Source organism: Colossoma macropomum, unplaced genomic scaffold (genome assembly GCF_904425465.1).
Source record: "Colossoma macropomum unplaced genomic scaffold, Colossoma_macropomum, whole genome shotgun sequence".
NCBI lineage: Eukaryota > Metazoa > Chordata > Actinopteri > Characiformes > Serrasalmidae > Colossoma > Colossoma macropomum.
Window position 1 is genome coordinate 371,177 of NW_023495818.1, and position 16,910 is coordinate 388,086.

The 16,910-nt window shown below is 38.0% G+C and overlaps 1 protein-coding gene across 1 annotated transcript in view; it reads right to left on the bottom strand.

Annotated features, from left to right (window-relative positions):
- prkx (protein kinase X-linked) overlaps positions 1–16,910 on the bottom strand; it is a 57,758-nt gene that overhangs the window by 27,663 nt on the left and 13,185 nt on the right. Inside the window, exons 2-3 of the mRNA XM_036563559.1 lie at positions 6,765–6,933; positions 4,959–5,222 (exon numbers count right to left, since the gene is read on the bottom strand). Of these exons, the coding sequence (XP_036419452.1) occupies positions 4,959–5,222; positions 6,765–6,933 (433 nt within the window). The remainder of the gene's footprint in view (positions 1–4,958; positions 5,223–6,764; positions 6,934–16,910) is intronic.

A 16,910-nucleotide genomic window follows, 5' to 3' on the forward strand; every position in this document is an offset into this window, starting at 1 on the left:
AACTGTTACCTTTATTTCTAGATTGAAGCTCATTAAAAGAAGTACAGAAATTCTGTTGAAAGTGTGGATTCTAAACTTTTTTCTCACCTCTCTTTTTCCCTTGAATTAAACAGGCTGGTTTTGTTACCGCACCCTTTGGATGGTTATATGGAAATGGTTTTTGCTCTGGCTCGTTTAAAAAGCAGTCTAGGCTGAAACGTACAATGCTCAAAATTTTGCTTCCTAACAGTCAAGAGCAGCACAGTATTTAATCATTTCCCACACATCTTTCACTCCAATAACTCTGCTACAGACTGTCTGCAGTAACAACACTCTATACCACTATAATGGGCTGAATGCACAGTCATATGTAAAAACATTCACGGAAATTGCATTACAACTATGATTCCATATATGCACTGTGAGAACTGAGGAGTGAGTGAATATTACATTTTGAAACCTTAACAATGTTTACATAATACAAAAACTCTTATTTTAAAAAGCTAGTGAAAAAAAGGTTTCCATGATAAAGGCCCTTTAAGTTATTCAGTTCACAAAAACATCCTGCTCTGCAAATAACCTCACTGAACTTGCAATCTGACAGGCTTTATTACTACCATCGCTGCTTCCACTCTCAACACGAAAACAATACTTCCTACGAATCTATCCAGCTCCAAGCGTTCAATAATTACGGGCAGCTGTCAGCACTGACCGGTTCAGATCACCTTTTCTGATGATAAAGGTGATGAAAAAGGTGAAGGAAACACTTATTTACAAGCCCAGTCATCAGCAGAGTGCTAAGGAGCGGCCCGTCTGACACACAACCATCGCTTCCACCCGCAAAGCCTTCCTCGATGGTTAGAAAGATGACAAGAAACCTGCAATCCATCTCCTGCCGTCTCAGACTAATGAGCCCTCATCTTCACAAGCCTGGCAGTACCGATGCGCTCAAAAAATAACAATTCCCTCAGCAGGTGTGGTGGACGCTGCCTTTTAACCGTCCACAGATGTGCACTTTGAAATGCCTCTTCCTACATTTTGTTTATTTTAATCCTGCTTTATTTGCACAGTACAACACAGATTATTTATAGGTGCTTAAATTATTAACAAACTACTCGGTGAAACTCATTTTCAGAAACATCAGGGTTAAATTTAAGATGAATTTAGAAAGATACATAGTTGAAAGGCAAGTTCAGTATTTGTGATGCACCAAAATTTCGGCCTCTGAAACCTTTCGGCCGAAGTGTCAAAAACACTTAATCTGAACGGAAACGAAAAAGAGAAACAATGATTAAAAATTCTGTTCCTTTTGCTCTTGTGACTACAAACGTGCATCCATAACTATTATTATTATTATTATTATTAGTGTTGTTTTACAACACATTTAGTTCTTTAAACTATTTTATTTTATTTAGCAAGCTGTTTAAGTTTAAATTAGTCCTCTAGTTCCCTGTCAATTCTCTTCCCAACAGTCAACTAATGCCCCTAGACCATCATCTACATTATTTCATTGCTTTAAATGCATAAATACAGTGGCAAATTAATTCAAATATAAAAGAACTTTGGTTTTGGTTTCATGTCCTGAATTTTGGTTTTGGTTTCAGTCAAGAATTTATCATTTTCTGAGCATCTATTTCAAATCATCCAAATAAATTGTTACCTTTACTTCTAGCTTGCAGCTCATTAAAAGAAGTACAGAAATTCTGTTGAAAGTGTGGATTCTATACTTTCAATCAATGCAGCAGAATGTCCTTTCTTCTGTTCTCCAGAGGCCTTTTATTATAGGCTTTAGATCTAGCTACAATGACCATACCGATTTAAAATAAAGTTGCTCCGATAAGGCAACTGTGAGCCAAAGCCGACATCTGATATTTTCCATGTACATCTCCCTGCCGATGCCAATGCCAATGCCAAATGTTGAAACTGGGACTACATCTTCCTGGAGTAGCATTACAGAGAAATATTACATTTATAGGGTTACAAAAGCAGTAATAAAAAATAAAACACAGACATTTCAATATGATAGCCCAGAGTCTCCTCAACATTCTGCTCTTCTGGAGTACAATACATACAACATCAAATATCGATTTGAAATACTGGTAGTTTAAACATCTGTCCGATGCTGCTATCTGCAATTACCTGCCAATACCAATATGATTCTGATATCATGACGCATCACAATTTAAAAAGTCACAGTTACTCTAGAAATAAAAAAGTGTGGTGTAATTTTAAAACATGAAAAAGTGTGGGTTCTAAAAGAGATGATTAATGAAAACAAACATTAAAACAAGAATTGCAGACTTCAACCTGCTAAACCTGAATGCAAGTCAACTGTAACTATCTATTAACCATCTAATAACTATCTAATAATAAACTATGTAATCTATTAACTAATTAACTACACAATTAGATACAAGTAATTATGTAAAGCAAATTTAAAGCACAGTAAAGTGACTATAATAACTCTAGACTTTCAAGAACAAAATATAATTACATTTGGAAGGGAACCGGGGCATAAGCAGTTTGACAACAGTTAATCAAAGACTTGGGCCCTGAAATCTCATATACATATGTATGTATATATAGAACATCAAATGAACATGGAATATGACCAGGGGCACCCATAAGACTGTATTTAGGAGTAGTAGGAGCTTGCAGACTCCTAAAGTTTAACACTGACCAAGGATCAGGGTCCTAAAACAGCATTAGCCAGACAGCAATGGCACTTGTCAGCCAGTGGGTGGCAGTGTGGGTACATGGCATTTCCATGCACTTTCCCCTCTCTCTAGTAAGCATACCAGGACTGCACGCTTGCAGGGGCAGTTGTCTTTCCCCATTGCATTCGGAGGCATTTTTTCCCTTTTTTTATTGCTTTCCATTTATATAAGTGGGTCAGTTGCACATCAGAGAGCTTCCCACTCCAAATCTATTTCTCTGCCCCTCCCACGTGAGAGAGAGGGAGAAATGTAATCGTAGTCCATTATGTTTACATGTCACAGGGGTCAGGTTGTGCTCCGTCTGTGCAAGAGAGCGCTCAGAAACACTGCGGCACTCTCCGCACTGCAGATAACACACACGCACATATATTTCTCCCTTTTTTTTTAACTTGAACGATACTAACGGGGGCCACTTCTGGTGGGGTTTTCAATTTCGCCAAGGTTACTCTGAAAATTGGTCCGAGCCTTGCTCATTCAGAATAAATAACGCAGCGTTGGCTGATGTAGCGGGTCAAAGCGAGCCAGTTATTTGCTTAGAAAGCCTCATAACGTACGCCGCCCATTTGCAGGCAGAAAACACAAACCTTATTACTTGTGGTTCTATATGCAGATAGCTAGGAAAGATATTCATCTTCCTCTAATAAAGACACAAGATGGTGACCGTTTGGCCCTGGGAAACATTTATGCACCCTTTTCTTTGTTAATTCATTGTTGTGTTCTGATTGAAATTCCTCAAACTAACAGCTCCACACAGGAATGCGATGCTCTTGTGCTGGCAGAGAAATAAAGCTACACACTATCTATGAAAAATATCACGCACAAGATAAAAAAACAAACTTATCAACAATGTTTGACTTCAAGGACAGGAATGACAGACAAGCGCTAAGCACTGTTATGTCCTTACATGTACACTCAAAAGCATGGCTTCAAGACTAACTTTCTGCAGAACTGGCCCAAAAAATATAGTCAGTCTTCCCCTTTCCCAAAGGGAAAACTGACTGTTCAAAATATTACACCGCTTTGTTTACATTCCATTTTTGTACTAACATATTACCAATTCCACCACTGGGATAGGCTCCAGCTCCCCCCGCATCCCAGAAGGATAAGCGGCTTAGAAAGTGTGTGTGTATTACAGATTCCCCCAAATGACAAATGTCAGATAGCAACGCACAGAATACATGCTTAACTCACATGGATACACACAATGCATACACATTTATGATCCATAAATTAATTATCTAAGCATATCTATGCAATATCTATGAGAGTAAGTGTATCATAAGCTCTGTAACTTAATATGTAATGTTTTAAACATCACTTTATTCTTTGTAATGAACTGCATTCTTGAAATGCAAAACAATCTCTGTAAACTCAGATTGTGTTCAGGTTTTCATGTAATAACTCTTAAAATTGTTACATATTAATACCAAAATGCTGCTGCTCTTTAGAACCAGCCTGCTTTGTAATGGGCATTACAAATAGCTTGTAAACATTAATTAAAGACGGTTTTTGGATTGAACATTGCTTTATTTAGAGTGGGCATAGATGGCAGGTAGGCTCATGTTTTTATGACTATGTTTTATGTGTAATGGTCTCCAAGTATTATTATCCCATTAACACAATTATTAACCCCATAACTTGTCAGATGCCGTTAATGCATTGTTCTAGTTTGACCCTTCGAACCATACACTGTTCCAACATGAGGCCTACTGCTTGTGTGCTGTTGCTATGACTGTGACTGAAGGATCTCATTCAAATACAGCATTTAAATGGCAAGAACGTCCACTGATGGGTCTCCTGATGAAACCAAAGTTATTTAGAGCTACTGCCATAGTGTGAATTTGTTGATCACCAAAGGAGGTTGAGTCTTAAGTAAGAAAAACACAGCACTGGTACCAGTGTCTGCCCTGCGACGGAATGGTGACCTGTCCAGGGTGTATCCTGCCTTCCACCCAATGACTGCTGGGATAGGCTCAAGCTACCCCGTGACCCAGAAGGATAAGCGGCTTAGAACATGTGTGTGTGGTACCAGCAATATCAGTGCTATCAGTAACGTTAATTAAAATGAATAATTATGTAATGTAAATCAAATGTATAGCCAAACAATAACACCTCTAGACGTCTGGAGCTTAACACTAGCTTGGAACTAGTTTGAACATAAATGTAATCCATTATGTAACTAAGTAACATATTTTGTAAATTATGTAATCACTTCTAAACGTGATGGAAAAATAACTGATAGAATTCTAAGGGTAACCTTACCGATCTGAGAGTTTCTTGGCAAAGCCGAAGTCTGTGAGGCGGATGTGTCCTTCACTGTCCAGCAAAATGTTCTCGGGTTTCAGGTCCCTGTAGACGATCTCTTTGGAGTGCAGGTACTCAATTGCACACACTATTTCTGCAGAGTAGAAGAGGCCTGTGCTGTTGCTGAATCGGCCACGGCTGCGCAGGTAGCTGAACAGCTCACCGCCTGGTACGTAGTCCATCAGCATGTACAGGAAGCGTTCGTCATGGTGAGTCCAAAACCTGCAGACAGTCCCTTTCTTTAGATGTCTTATGCCAACCAGAAAGCAGCACCGTCTATAACTTGTGAACAGTTAATGTTTGCTAATGTATGCAGCGAAGGGTAGCAAATTAAAGCAAAAACTAACAAAGTATTACAGTAAGGTGTTGGACCACCACAAGCTACTAGAATCACATCAGTGTGCCTGGGCATAGGTTTCACAAGTCTCTGGAGAGCGCTGTTTAAAGGCCTAAAACATATCTAGAACACGTGCAGGCACTGTGCGCCAAACATTTAAATAGGTGCACTTGCATGTAACTTGAACGTGTGCACTAAGGCGCAGTGTCCAAACCTCTCTCTTTTTCCTCTGTTTTTGATATTTTGAACATCTTCTCAACCTGATACATTTTGATTTAGTGCTACTGGATAGCCAATCACTGACCTAACGCATAGCTCCAAGTAGTTGTGATTTTAGAGGTGTGCACACTGTGGCCTCTATGAGCAATGCTTACCCACAATCTCTTCTGTGCCTGGAGGCATAAACCAGTCTTACTAGGTTTTTCACAAATTGTTCCACAGATGTTCAACTGGGTTGAGATCTGGTAACTGTGCCCACAGTAGCATATGATTTGCATCATTTTCATACTCATCAAACCATTGAGTGACCTCTTGCACTCTGTGAAATTGCATTCACTGGAGTGATGAAGCACCATCCAAAACCTTTGGGGTGAGGTGGACTGCCATTTGTGATCCAGAACTAATCATCCAACATCAGCACCTGACCTCACTAACGCTGTTGTGTTTAAATGCAATCAACTCCTCATAGCAACGTTCCAACATCAAGTGTAAACGTCCATCATCTTGTTAGAAGATTAGAGGCTATTACTGCACCAAAAAGGGTTACTCACTGTAATCTTAATGTAGTGTTGCACACTTTGTCAAACCGATCATTCGTTATAAAGTGTTCATAAAGTAACCTTAAATGTAAGTATGAAGTTTGACTGAACTCATCAAGCAAAAACTGCCTCAGATAAAAGACCTATAAAAGAAATCTTCTTTGGCTAGATGTGTATTAGGATCAGTTTTGGTTGTATATTAACACAGAATCAGTGGCTGCTATTTGAGGGGAAAAAAGTTATGAATGTAACTGACTTTCAAAGTGATTTCAAGGAGGGGATTGGTTGATAACTGGCTGCAAGCCTAGTTATTAACATGTCAACTGAAGCTGAAGCAATTACCAATATTAAAATCAAGCTGTTTGGCCAGTGGGTGTCCTTTTCCGCTCCTTTTCCCCGCAGACTGGCCAATTTACTTAATGATGGTACAAGGGGTTGATCCATAACTCAAATATAGGAGATTGTGTGCCCTTACCTGTGGGCAGTCAGTGGGCAAGCTCATAAAAACCTTTAATATAGTTAAGATTACAGGCAAAAACCTGAGGACCTACTGGACAAACATAATATGTGATGTAAGATATTTCCTGCTGTTTTCTCTGCGTGTCTGAAACCTAAATAAGAAAACACAGTGGGATGGGTGGTTGCCAGTTCAGGAAGGAACCCACTCACAGCGTGATGAGGAAGGGATGGTTCACCTCCGTTAGAACTTCCTTCTCATTATGAACGTGCTGCTCCTGCTTTAATCGGATCACATCTGGAATCTTCATGGCTTTCAGGGCAAAGAAACCCCTCGTCTTCTTGTCCTTCACCAGAAAAACTCTGCCAAACGTTCCTGTACCTGTTAAAACGGGGCAGGAGAACAAGACATGAGAAGTGCCATTTGTCTAATAACCCATGTGCCCTATTAATCCTATCTTACCCAACGTCTTGCTGACGTTACGTTCAGAGACTTTTGCTCATTGGAATCTGCACCCAGAATACCTGAATTGCATGCATGTTCATGTTGGCCATTTCAACAATAGAACACTCAAGGTCGTGTGTTATCGTGAAATAACATCACGGCTGTGATTTTTTGCCGTAGATCATCACAGCCGTGATGTTTTAGCGATAACACACGACCTTGAGTGTTCTATTGCTTTTATACAACAGTTAAATAAATAAAGTAAGAAATTAATAAATTGGGTCGTGAACGTGTCATTTAATATGTTTTAATGTTCGCAATTCCTTCCGCCAAATTATAGTTCCTTAACAAGCAGCTTGTTGCTACTTCGGAGTAACGAGCTCCGCTCACTCCCTGTCATGACACTGAGCAAGCTTTTTTGTTTTTTATTGCGGCGGTTTTATGGCTCAGTCCGATTTGGTCAGACTCTGAAGATGAGACTACACGTTTGGCGAATGGTATTCGGTTTATGTCTGGCTAATTCCAGGTTCTTTAGGTGTTCTTCTGTCACAGCTACTGACTGAAAAGCTTGTTCGATGGAAATGACGGCTGTAGGTCAAACTTAATCTTAAAAGTATCCATTTTCTGTTTGTGCGCAAAGCAAGAAGTAAAAACTTTCAAATGGATTGAGCGTCTCCTACAGCTGTCAAACTCATTGCTTAGCAACGGCGTCTCAGCGGAGTGATACAATGTTTGTGAAAAACCTGTTATGATGTTATGGCAAAATAACAGCACGGTTAGAAAGCCTCTCAACCAATCAGTTTGTGTGGCTGGAACTAACTGTTATCTTAAGTAAAACAAATCAGCATGTGGAATTAGAGCTTTCTGTGTCCTATCATGTATTCTATCACTACATAAAAGAATGATGTAGTTATTGCTGGAAGCCCTGTGATATTGTCTTTGAAAGCATGCACAAACATTCAGAACAGAATTCTGAATTCTTTGTTTTGGGTTTACTATTGATTTGTTTCATCAGATTAACAATAAAAGGTAAATGAACTCTGGATACATTAATACATTTACATTTTGCTTTTTTATGATGCACAAAATAAAAATCTTTTTGACTCTGTTAGATCACATTCTTTGCATATCCAAATACAAAAAGTGTGGAAAATTAAGGATCTTTCAATGTGTTATAACATCCCTATTGGGCATAAAAATTGACCATCCACATTATCTTATTCCCAGCATAAAATCAATAGCTTATCACTAATGGACCTTCTTCTGGTCAGAAAGAAATAACTAAATTCTAATGCTCTGTCTCTTAATCACTAAAGAGGCCCAGACTTACAGACTGCCATGATTACACTTAAAGGAAACAATCAAAAATGCTCAACCATTAGCTAAGTCTCAAACCCAATGAATGATCAAATGTTTCAGACACGAGCAGCAGCTTAAACCACACAGAAACCCCAACGAATAATAGATTCTGTAATGGCAGCACTCAACAGGCTCTTGATGAATCCAAAATGGCTCACTCTTTGTCAGAAAGTGTACTACACGGGGTGTAAAAGCCATTAGCCCTTGCCCTAAAAGTGTGCTATGTGTCAAAGAGGGAATCGTTGCAGAGCTAGCGTCTGTCTTTGGTTTCAATTATCTGCCAGATGTCATTGCAACAAGAGTGTTTAGGCTGAAAAAAATGCATCCATTCTCTTGCTTCTTTCTTGATGTTTCCTCACATGACAACAGACATGGAGAATTTTTTTCTTTCTCCAGCTTGTTTTTGTGCGACCAAAGCTTCATGTTAGATAAGTTAGATACATGTGAAGGATAACCTGGTTAACGATGAAAAAAAGCTAGTGACATCTTTTATCCTATCATTTAAACTTCTTTATTAATTTGATACAAAAAGCGAATAGTGGTAGAGATCAAACAATAAACAAATGCTGCTAAAAACGAGCACAAATGTGTTTGATGATGAGTGATATGTAATAAAATTGAATATGAGCTCTTTTGAAGCGTTACCTGACCATTACGATGGCATGCTTATGGCTACACTAGCAAAAATGAACTATTTAACGATCAAACCATAGAAAGAAAGAAAAATATTCTTACAGTTATGCTTCTAACTGATTATAACACAGTATGATTTCTTGCTTTTATTTTTTAGAGTCACAGAGAGAAATGAGATCTCAAGAAGTAAGCCAGTTGTTTGGTGTTTATGACTCACTGACTGCTTCAGTGTCACTACTTACAAAGTCTTTACAAAGAATTTTCTCGTTTTAGCGTTTTGCGATTATCCTGTAGATAAAGCAGGATGGCTTTGACAATGTTTTACTACAGAAACATGATTTTCTAAAGGTTGAAAAAAGTGTTGCATCTGTGTTCTGCTGAATTTTTGTTAAACTTTAAATGTTGTTTCAATATTTATTCAGAATACGTAAGTGATTAAGAATCAACATTGGATTAGAACACCGATTCAGTTAATGTTGTTAAAGTTAATGTTGACAGCTGAATGTCGACTTAACATGGATTCAACAACTGACTGCTATCTAGGCTTCATTCTATCCCTTTAAAATCATTTTTGGAATGATGAATAAAAGCAAATAGTACTAGATCAAAAAAGCTAAAAGTGCTAGATGAGATCAAACAATGCTAATGTTGTTAACAACTACCTCTACAAGCATTCATTCTATCCCTTTAAAACCTTTTTTGGATTGATGAATAAAAGCCAATAGTGTTAGATGAAAAAAATCTAGACGTGCTAGATGAGATCAAACAACGTCGCTAACAACCAGCTTTACTGGCTTTGCTTCTACTTTTAACTCCTTTTTGTTGCCATATCAGTCACTCTTCACACTTGTGTGTGTGTTTGAGAAAGACAGAGAGACAGAGAGGGATAACAAGAGAGAAAGAGAGAGAGAATGTGAGGGAGCACGAGAAAAAGAAAGAGGAAAGGGTGAGAAAGAGAGAGAGAGAGAGAGAGAGGGAGAGAGAGAGGGAGAGAGAGAGAGAGGGAGAGAGAGAGAGGGAGAGAGAGAGAAGTGAGCACTACTCTGATCAGTGTATGGAGACTAGAACAAAGCCGCTAGCAAGTCCTGCAAAGGGGAACATGGGACCCTGCTAAGTAATAGATCTAACGCTACACACACGATCAATGGCGACAAGGAGGGCTCATCTGCAGAGAGAGCAGGGCACCTTCAGCCACCTCCTAAACTGCATACTGAGCTCTTTCTGAAGCTCAGAGGAACCACACACATTTTAGATTGACCTTATACTAATAAACAGGAGCCATTCTGTATTAACATATAATCACTCGCAATTAAATATTAAATATCATTCGAGTATTGCTCCACTTTGGTTGGTATAGCTGAACACTGTATGTAGCACTGCAACTAGCGATTATTTTCGTTTTAGAATATTCTATGAAATATTAATTTGAATATTAGAATACGAATAAGAAAAGCTAAAGACATGTTTCTTTCCAAACATGATACTTACATCCATAGCTTAACTTCAGCGAGGCTCAAATGCTGAAACTCCGGTTGTGTTGGTAAGTCAGAAACCTGTAGTTCATTAGTTAGTTACTCACTTAGTTAGTTAGACACTAGTTAACACACAATTTATGGATTTGTGGTGCAAATGAATTTAGCAAAACAAAGAGGAGAACCTGCAGTGCCTTCTAGGCCTTCTGAGAAGGCCGAAAGATTTTTGGTAACCAAAAAATGTGTGTCTGTATTTTTTTGTTCATTTTTATTGAAAAGAATCAAAAAGGTGAAATTCTTCAAATACTGAGCTTAAGATTGGCCGGTCTTGGAACTGTTTTCCTTTGTGGTGTCTAGTTAGATATAGTTAAGCAAGCTCTCCTACTCGTTACGACTACAAGAGCTGAAGAGAAGGTCTAACGTGTTAGATGAACGACTGACACAATTTTTAAGTGTCAGTGGAATCCATTACATTTGGATTTCCAGTGGGTGGGTCCAACTTAGTGAGAGAAAACACCCTAGGCCTTCTGGAAGTTCAAGATACGTCACTAACTGTGAATATGAGCAGCAGCCTAACCAGTGGACCTTCGGAAACAGAAACAGCTGCGCAGCTCTACACTTCGCCTCTCTACAAGGTACAATACAGGCTAATACATCTGTCACAAGCTTCAAGTAAAACATGGAATGTTAAGAAGCTTCAAATATCCACATTTAATTTAGAACGGCCAAGAATGCCCATGCTAATCACTGTTAGCTTAGCGCTAACAAACTACTAGAGTCCCACAGGGATGCTAGTAGAAAATAGCATTACTGTAGAAGTGGTTTTTTTCCTCATGTTTTGACAAATTAAAGGCCTAGTTCTAATAGTTACAGTTCACCACTGGTAAAATGGTAAAATGATAGTTTGAAACTAACTAGTGTTAATCAAGACTACACACAAAACTAACTACAAACTTACAGATAAGCGGCGCAACCTAGTTCAGGTGTTTATACTAGAGATGGCTGATAATACTTTTTTTACTTTTTTGTACCACTTTTCTGTTCCAATACTGATACCAATACTTTTTTCTTTAACAACTACTAAACTTCTCAATATTCAAACCGCTCAAACACTTGACTACCTTACACTGTTCTCAAAAAAAGTTCTATATAGTAACAAAAAAGATTTGCTGACTTGTAATAGAGAAACCCTTTCTATGTTTGGTGCTATTTAAAAAAAAAAAAAAAAGTTCTTCAAAGAACCTCATGCATTCAAAAAGTTGTTAACGGTTCTATACAGTATCATTGCTCTCATTAAAGGCCTCTTGAAGGATCACTTTTAAGGGTGTACAGTTAGAAATATACAAACAGCCAACAGCATGATCTGCACAAAACCAGTTTTTGTCTCAATCAGGCTCCATTCAAAGTAAAAGTTTCTAGATAAAATACTGCTCTGTTGTATAACGTAACACGCTGCTAGTACATGTTGATGATTATATGACAAAAATGAAGAAGTTAATGAATGTCTGGTTGAAATGCTCATTGTTGTCACCAGCTCATTGTTCTCAGACTGTGTGGTTAATCGTGTAATCTACTTCACTTCATGCTTCATGGTGCTACTACCACTTTTATACTATTTCAGGCTAGATTTGTAGCAGAACTGGGTCAGATTCATTCCTTTTTCCCTCAAATATCCAATACAGCATTTTCTGACGATAGTGGCCCAACTGGACTGGTGCCATATTTAATTTAAGAGCAAACTGCTGTTTCATGTTAACAAAACATTTGCAGGATCTTGAAAAAATTCTACATTTGAAAAATAACAGTGAAAAACATTACTTTAAAAAGAAGTTCAAAAGAAGATAAACTTGTGAGAATCAAGGTTTGAAAGAGAGAACAAAGCTTTCTTCTCTGCACATACTGTTTTCAACAAAGTGTGAGGCAACCTTAAGGAATTCTCTTTTTTCTGTTGCATTCCATACCTAACGTTACATTACTGCTTAACATGAAAGAACAAGGAGGCACTCTGAGTCATGACCATGACTTCAATACCTGAAGTGGAATGCTGGCATTTCACACATTCACCTCACACAAGGAAACACTGTGGAACCCAGTGCGTCTCCACGGTTACGTACCATAAAGAAGACTGAAAACAAAACACTTTACTGTCAGTCAGAAAGTGCCTTTGTCGTTAACAAGCGGTTGGGCAAAGCATCAGCGTTGCATGATTTCCCCCCATACCACCTTGTATTCGATCAGTCAAGATACTGTTTGGTTTATGAAGGTTACTTCTTTAGTTTTGCATTGGAGCTACAAGGGTAATATGGCTTACAAGTAATTATGGTACATCAGAGGCATATGAAGCGAGAATTATACAATGACATTTGGCGGTTCTGCTTTTTTCCCCCCACTGTGATCTGACACATCGTATAACGGCAGGAACTAGCAAGATAGATTTACCAACTAATGACAGTGGCCAGCGTATTCAAAACAACAGTCTACAAAAGTAACCTATGCTAAGTCAGAAGGTGTGGCAAATGATTTCATAAGTTAGTTTCATAACACAGTGCCATTTAAATTACAAAACAAAGCTAGCTAGCTAAAGTTTATCTTTCATACTTACATTTTCTCTTCAAAATGACCCATGATTAGAGAACATCAACAACATGAGGCAGTGCCAACAGTTAAGAAAAGGTGTGACCTACTATAGCAGTGTTCACATTTGTATTTGCTTTCAGCATTCAGTTGCAGTATGAGGTGAGACTGCATGAGTTTAGCAGGCCAGAGAATGCTGAAAACTTGGGCTGGAGGTCTGGGTGGCCTCTGCTTTGAGTTCAAAGGCTGAGCCTAATCATTATTAAGAAAAGATAAAGGATAGACAGATAAAACTGAAGAACAGGGCAGAAATGGTGTGGTGGGGTATGAAAACGTCATCAGAGGAAAAAGAAGATAGAGATGGGAAATTTACAGTATGTTAGACTGGAAGGAGGAGGGGCTTCAGGCATGGTCCTCCCCCAAATGATGCATTGCATCCTTACTCTATTACATACGAGTAGCATATTTTAGACTTTACTATGAAAACTACTTAGCATGTGTGATTTTTAGGAACCTCTCCACTCAAGCTCTTTTTATTCAAACATCAAAGTCAGGGATAAAGTTAGGGGGTTCAGGTCCAACCCTGTAATTCGCACTCTGCATTTGAAGCAAATGTTTGATGATACATACACAGTTTTCACAGTGCTAATTGGTGGAATATAAGCTTCCATTACTTGGTACCTACACTAGCTTTGCTGTACTCTGAAGTAAACTCCAGACACCAAACATGTCTGGTGTTAGGGCTGCACACTGATATCAGACTCATATTGGTATCAGCAAGTATTTGCTTTACAAAAACAAAAATATTTGACAAATATTTTAAACTGATATTTGATGATGTATTTATTTAACTCCAGAAAAGCAGAATATTTAGGCAAAACTGGGCTAAGGTGGTAAAATATCTGCATTTTAATAATTTTACTGCACTTTAACTCTCTACAAATAAGTGTTACATATATATATATATATATATATATATATATATATATATATATATATATATATATATATATATATACATACATACACTAGCTAACAACACTTGAGCATCATGTAACTGAGCTGAACTATTTCTTTAAGGAGTGCTTGATAGGATGACTGGAATATTCTAAAGTATGAACACATCATAACGCTAGCTGTGACGCATTGCTAACTCATGCTTCCTGCGAACATGGAGGACATGTACTCACTTGGCTGAGAGAGTTCCAGTGTTCTGTCTAAGCTGCGGCTAGATTTCCTTTAGGTGTGGCTGTACTGACCACATGGAATCTGTGAAGTGTTGTTTTTCCAGGAAGACCATGGAGAAATCAATACAGTACATACTTCAACTTGCTCAGTCTAGGACAGCAACAAAGATTCAATCAAGCAAAGTGGTTTTCCTTACATCTCTTGGTGAGTCTGAGAGTAATTCAGCAGCAGACACAACTAAAGTCATCCAGTCTCACTTTTGTGAAGCAGAGCTGAAAGTGATGACGCAGATCTAAAGTTTGGAAATTAACTCAGAAAGTGCTGCTCTTTCTATAGTGGTGAGCTAGCCAGACTGACACTCTTTGGCAAAGACTCTGTCTAGTCAGCTATTCAGTTTTACCCGCAGACAAAATCATCTTGTGATACAAGCTGACAGCTGAATTCTTAAACAAAACATATCAGCCAGCCACCTCTTAGTTTCTCAACACAGCACACACATTTTAAGAGTGGGCAATATGGCCAAAAACAAACAAAAAAAAGTCCTTTCATGATACTGATGGAATTTTTTCAATACCACAGAGTATCAAAAATTGTCATTCAATGCCAATTTTCAATACCTAATTAGTCATTCAGTATCAAAATCAACATGCTTGCTCCAAAATGCTTGTTCCAAAATATGACTGATTTGCTGTCTAAATTACATGCTGTACGAATGCCATTAATATAAGACCTTCTCAATTTTTGTGCAGTGCTCTGTTGATTTCTGAAGAATCAGTTTCGAACTCAGGGAATCAGTGTTGGTAATGTTATCAAAATATTTTGGAAGTTAGCCAGTCCTAATCATGATGCGTCAGGGCATTTTTGGGTTAGAAGATAGAAGTACACCCTGTGGAATATTTCTCTTTTTTGACATATGTGAAAATATCATCATTTGGTTTTTAAGCACGTATAGATAAGTGTTATGTAATAGAACAAAAAAACAATAAAATGTTCACAATGCAACCATTATATGAAAATATCTGAGATGTCATTTTTGTCTGCTGAAAAAGTAAGTACACCCCTCACTTCAGTAAGTAGTAACTGCTCACTTTGGCAGAAACAGCTTTATATAGGCATTTCCTATATCTGTCTACCAGTTTCTGACATCTACTGTAATTTCTTGTCCACTCCTCCATGCAGAATTCTTTCAAATGTTTGAGGGATTTCACATTCTCCTTAAGCACTCTCTGGTAAGAAAGACAATTTATAGCTCATTCTATGATTGAAAGTTGGCCAGGCCCTGAGGCAGCAAAGCAGCCATAAACCATAACACTTCCATTCTCATACTTTACAGTTGGTATGAGGTTCTTTTGATAAAATGCTTTCTTTGGCTTTCACCAAACATGGCTTCTGGTACGGTTGCCAAACAACTCTATCTTACACTCATCTCTTCATTACACATAGCTGCAGTCCAGGTCCTTGCCTAGATATTCATTAGCAAACTTTAGTGCCAATGTTCTTTTTAGACAACAAAGGCTTCCTCCTGGCGCACCTCCCATGTAGGTCAAATTTGTGCAGTCTTTTTCTAACAGCAGACGCACTTTTACATCAACAGTGGCAAGATCTACCTGCAGATCCTGTGATGAAATTTTGGAGTTTTTAGAGACATCTAGCATCTTACAGTCTGCTCTTAGGTTAAATTGGCCAGGATGACCTGGCCTGGACAAGTTGGTAGGGGTTTTAAATCTTCTCTACTTGTAGATGATCTTCTGCAGAGTGGAATAATTGATTTCTAATATTTTGGATATCTTCTTAAACCAGCACCTGATTTCAATTTCACACGTTTGAAGCAGTGATATATGCAGAGGTGCATTTACTTTTTCCGCATAAAAAAAGTTGCATTAGTGTTTTTTTTTGTTGTTTTTTTTTATTATATAAGAAAACTATGGCCTTGTTCAGACAGGCAGCTCAAAACTGACATCGGCATATCTCTGCAGTCTTAATGGCAAAAAGCCACACGAAATCTGACCATTGTAGGTGGTTTCGAATGTGATTCAATCAGATTTGTGGCTATGTGAATCAGTTTGACCAGTCAATTCAGATTTCATGGTTTTTTGCGACAGTTTGAATGTACAACAAGTCACTGGTGCATATTCAAATACTACAGCTTAAACAATGAGAGTAGAATGTTAAACCACCATTTCAGTGAAATATTTTTTACTTTGCATGTTGTAGTTTACAGAGACCACTTCCTCAAAAGATTTCAAAGTCTGTCTCTAAATATTACAGCCTACAGCTTCTTAGCAATTTGGTGACCAGGTCAACCTACATTAATGCAATGCTCTGTTCATGCTGTAATTAATAAAAAGTGAAATGTAGCATGATAGTTCTGTCAGTTAGTAATCATCATTAGGTTTGCTAAGTTTTGCTGCTACCTGGTCAGCATATGTACATGTGCATCGTTAATATGACATCCAAATGTGGATATGCGAGCAAATGCGACTAAAGTCTGAATATACAAATCAGATTTGGTCACTTGTACAGTTGGGCAATATGGCTATGACATCTTACTAAACGTCAAGACATTTTCACGATACACAATAAGCATCACAATATTTCGTTTTTCTAAGATTTAATAAGAAAAAATCGAATCTGTAATGCAACAGATAAACAATTACATTATTCTGTAATGATTTACTGACTAATTAA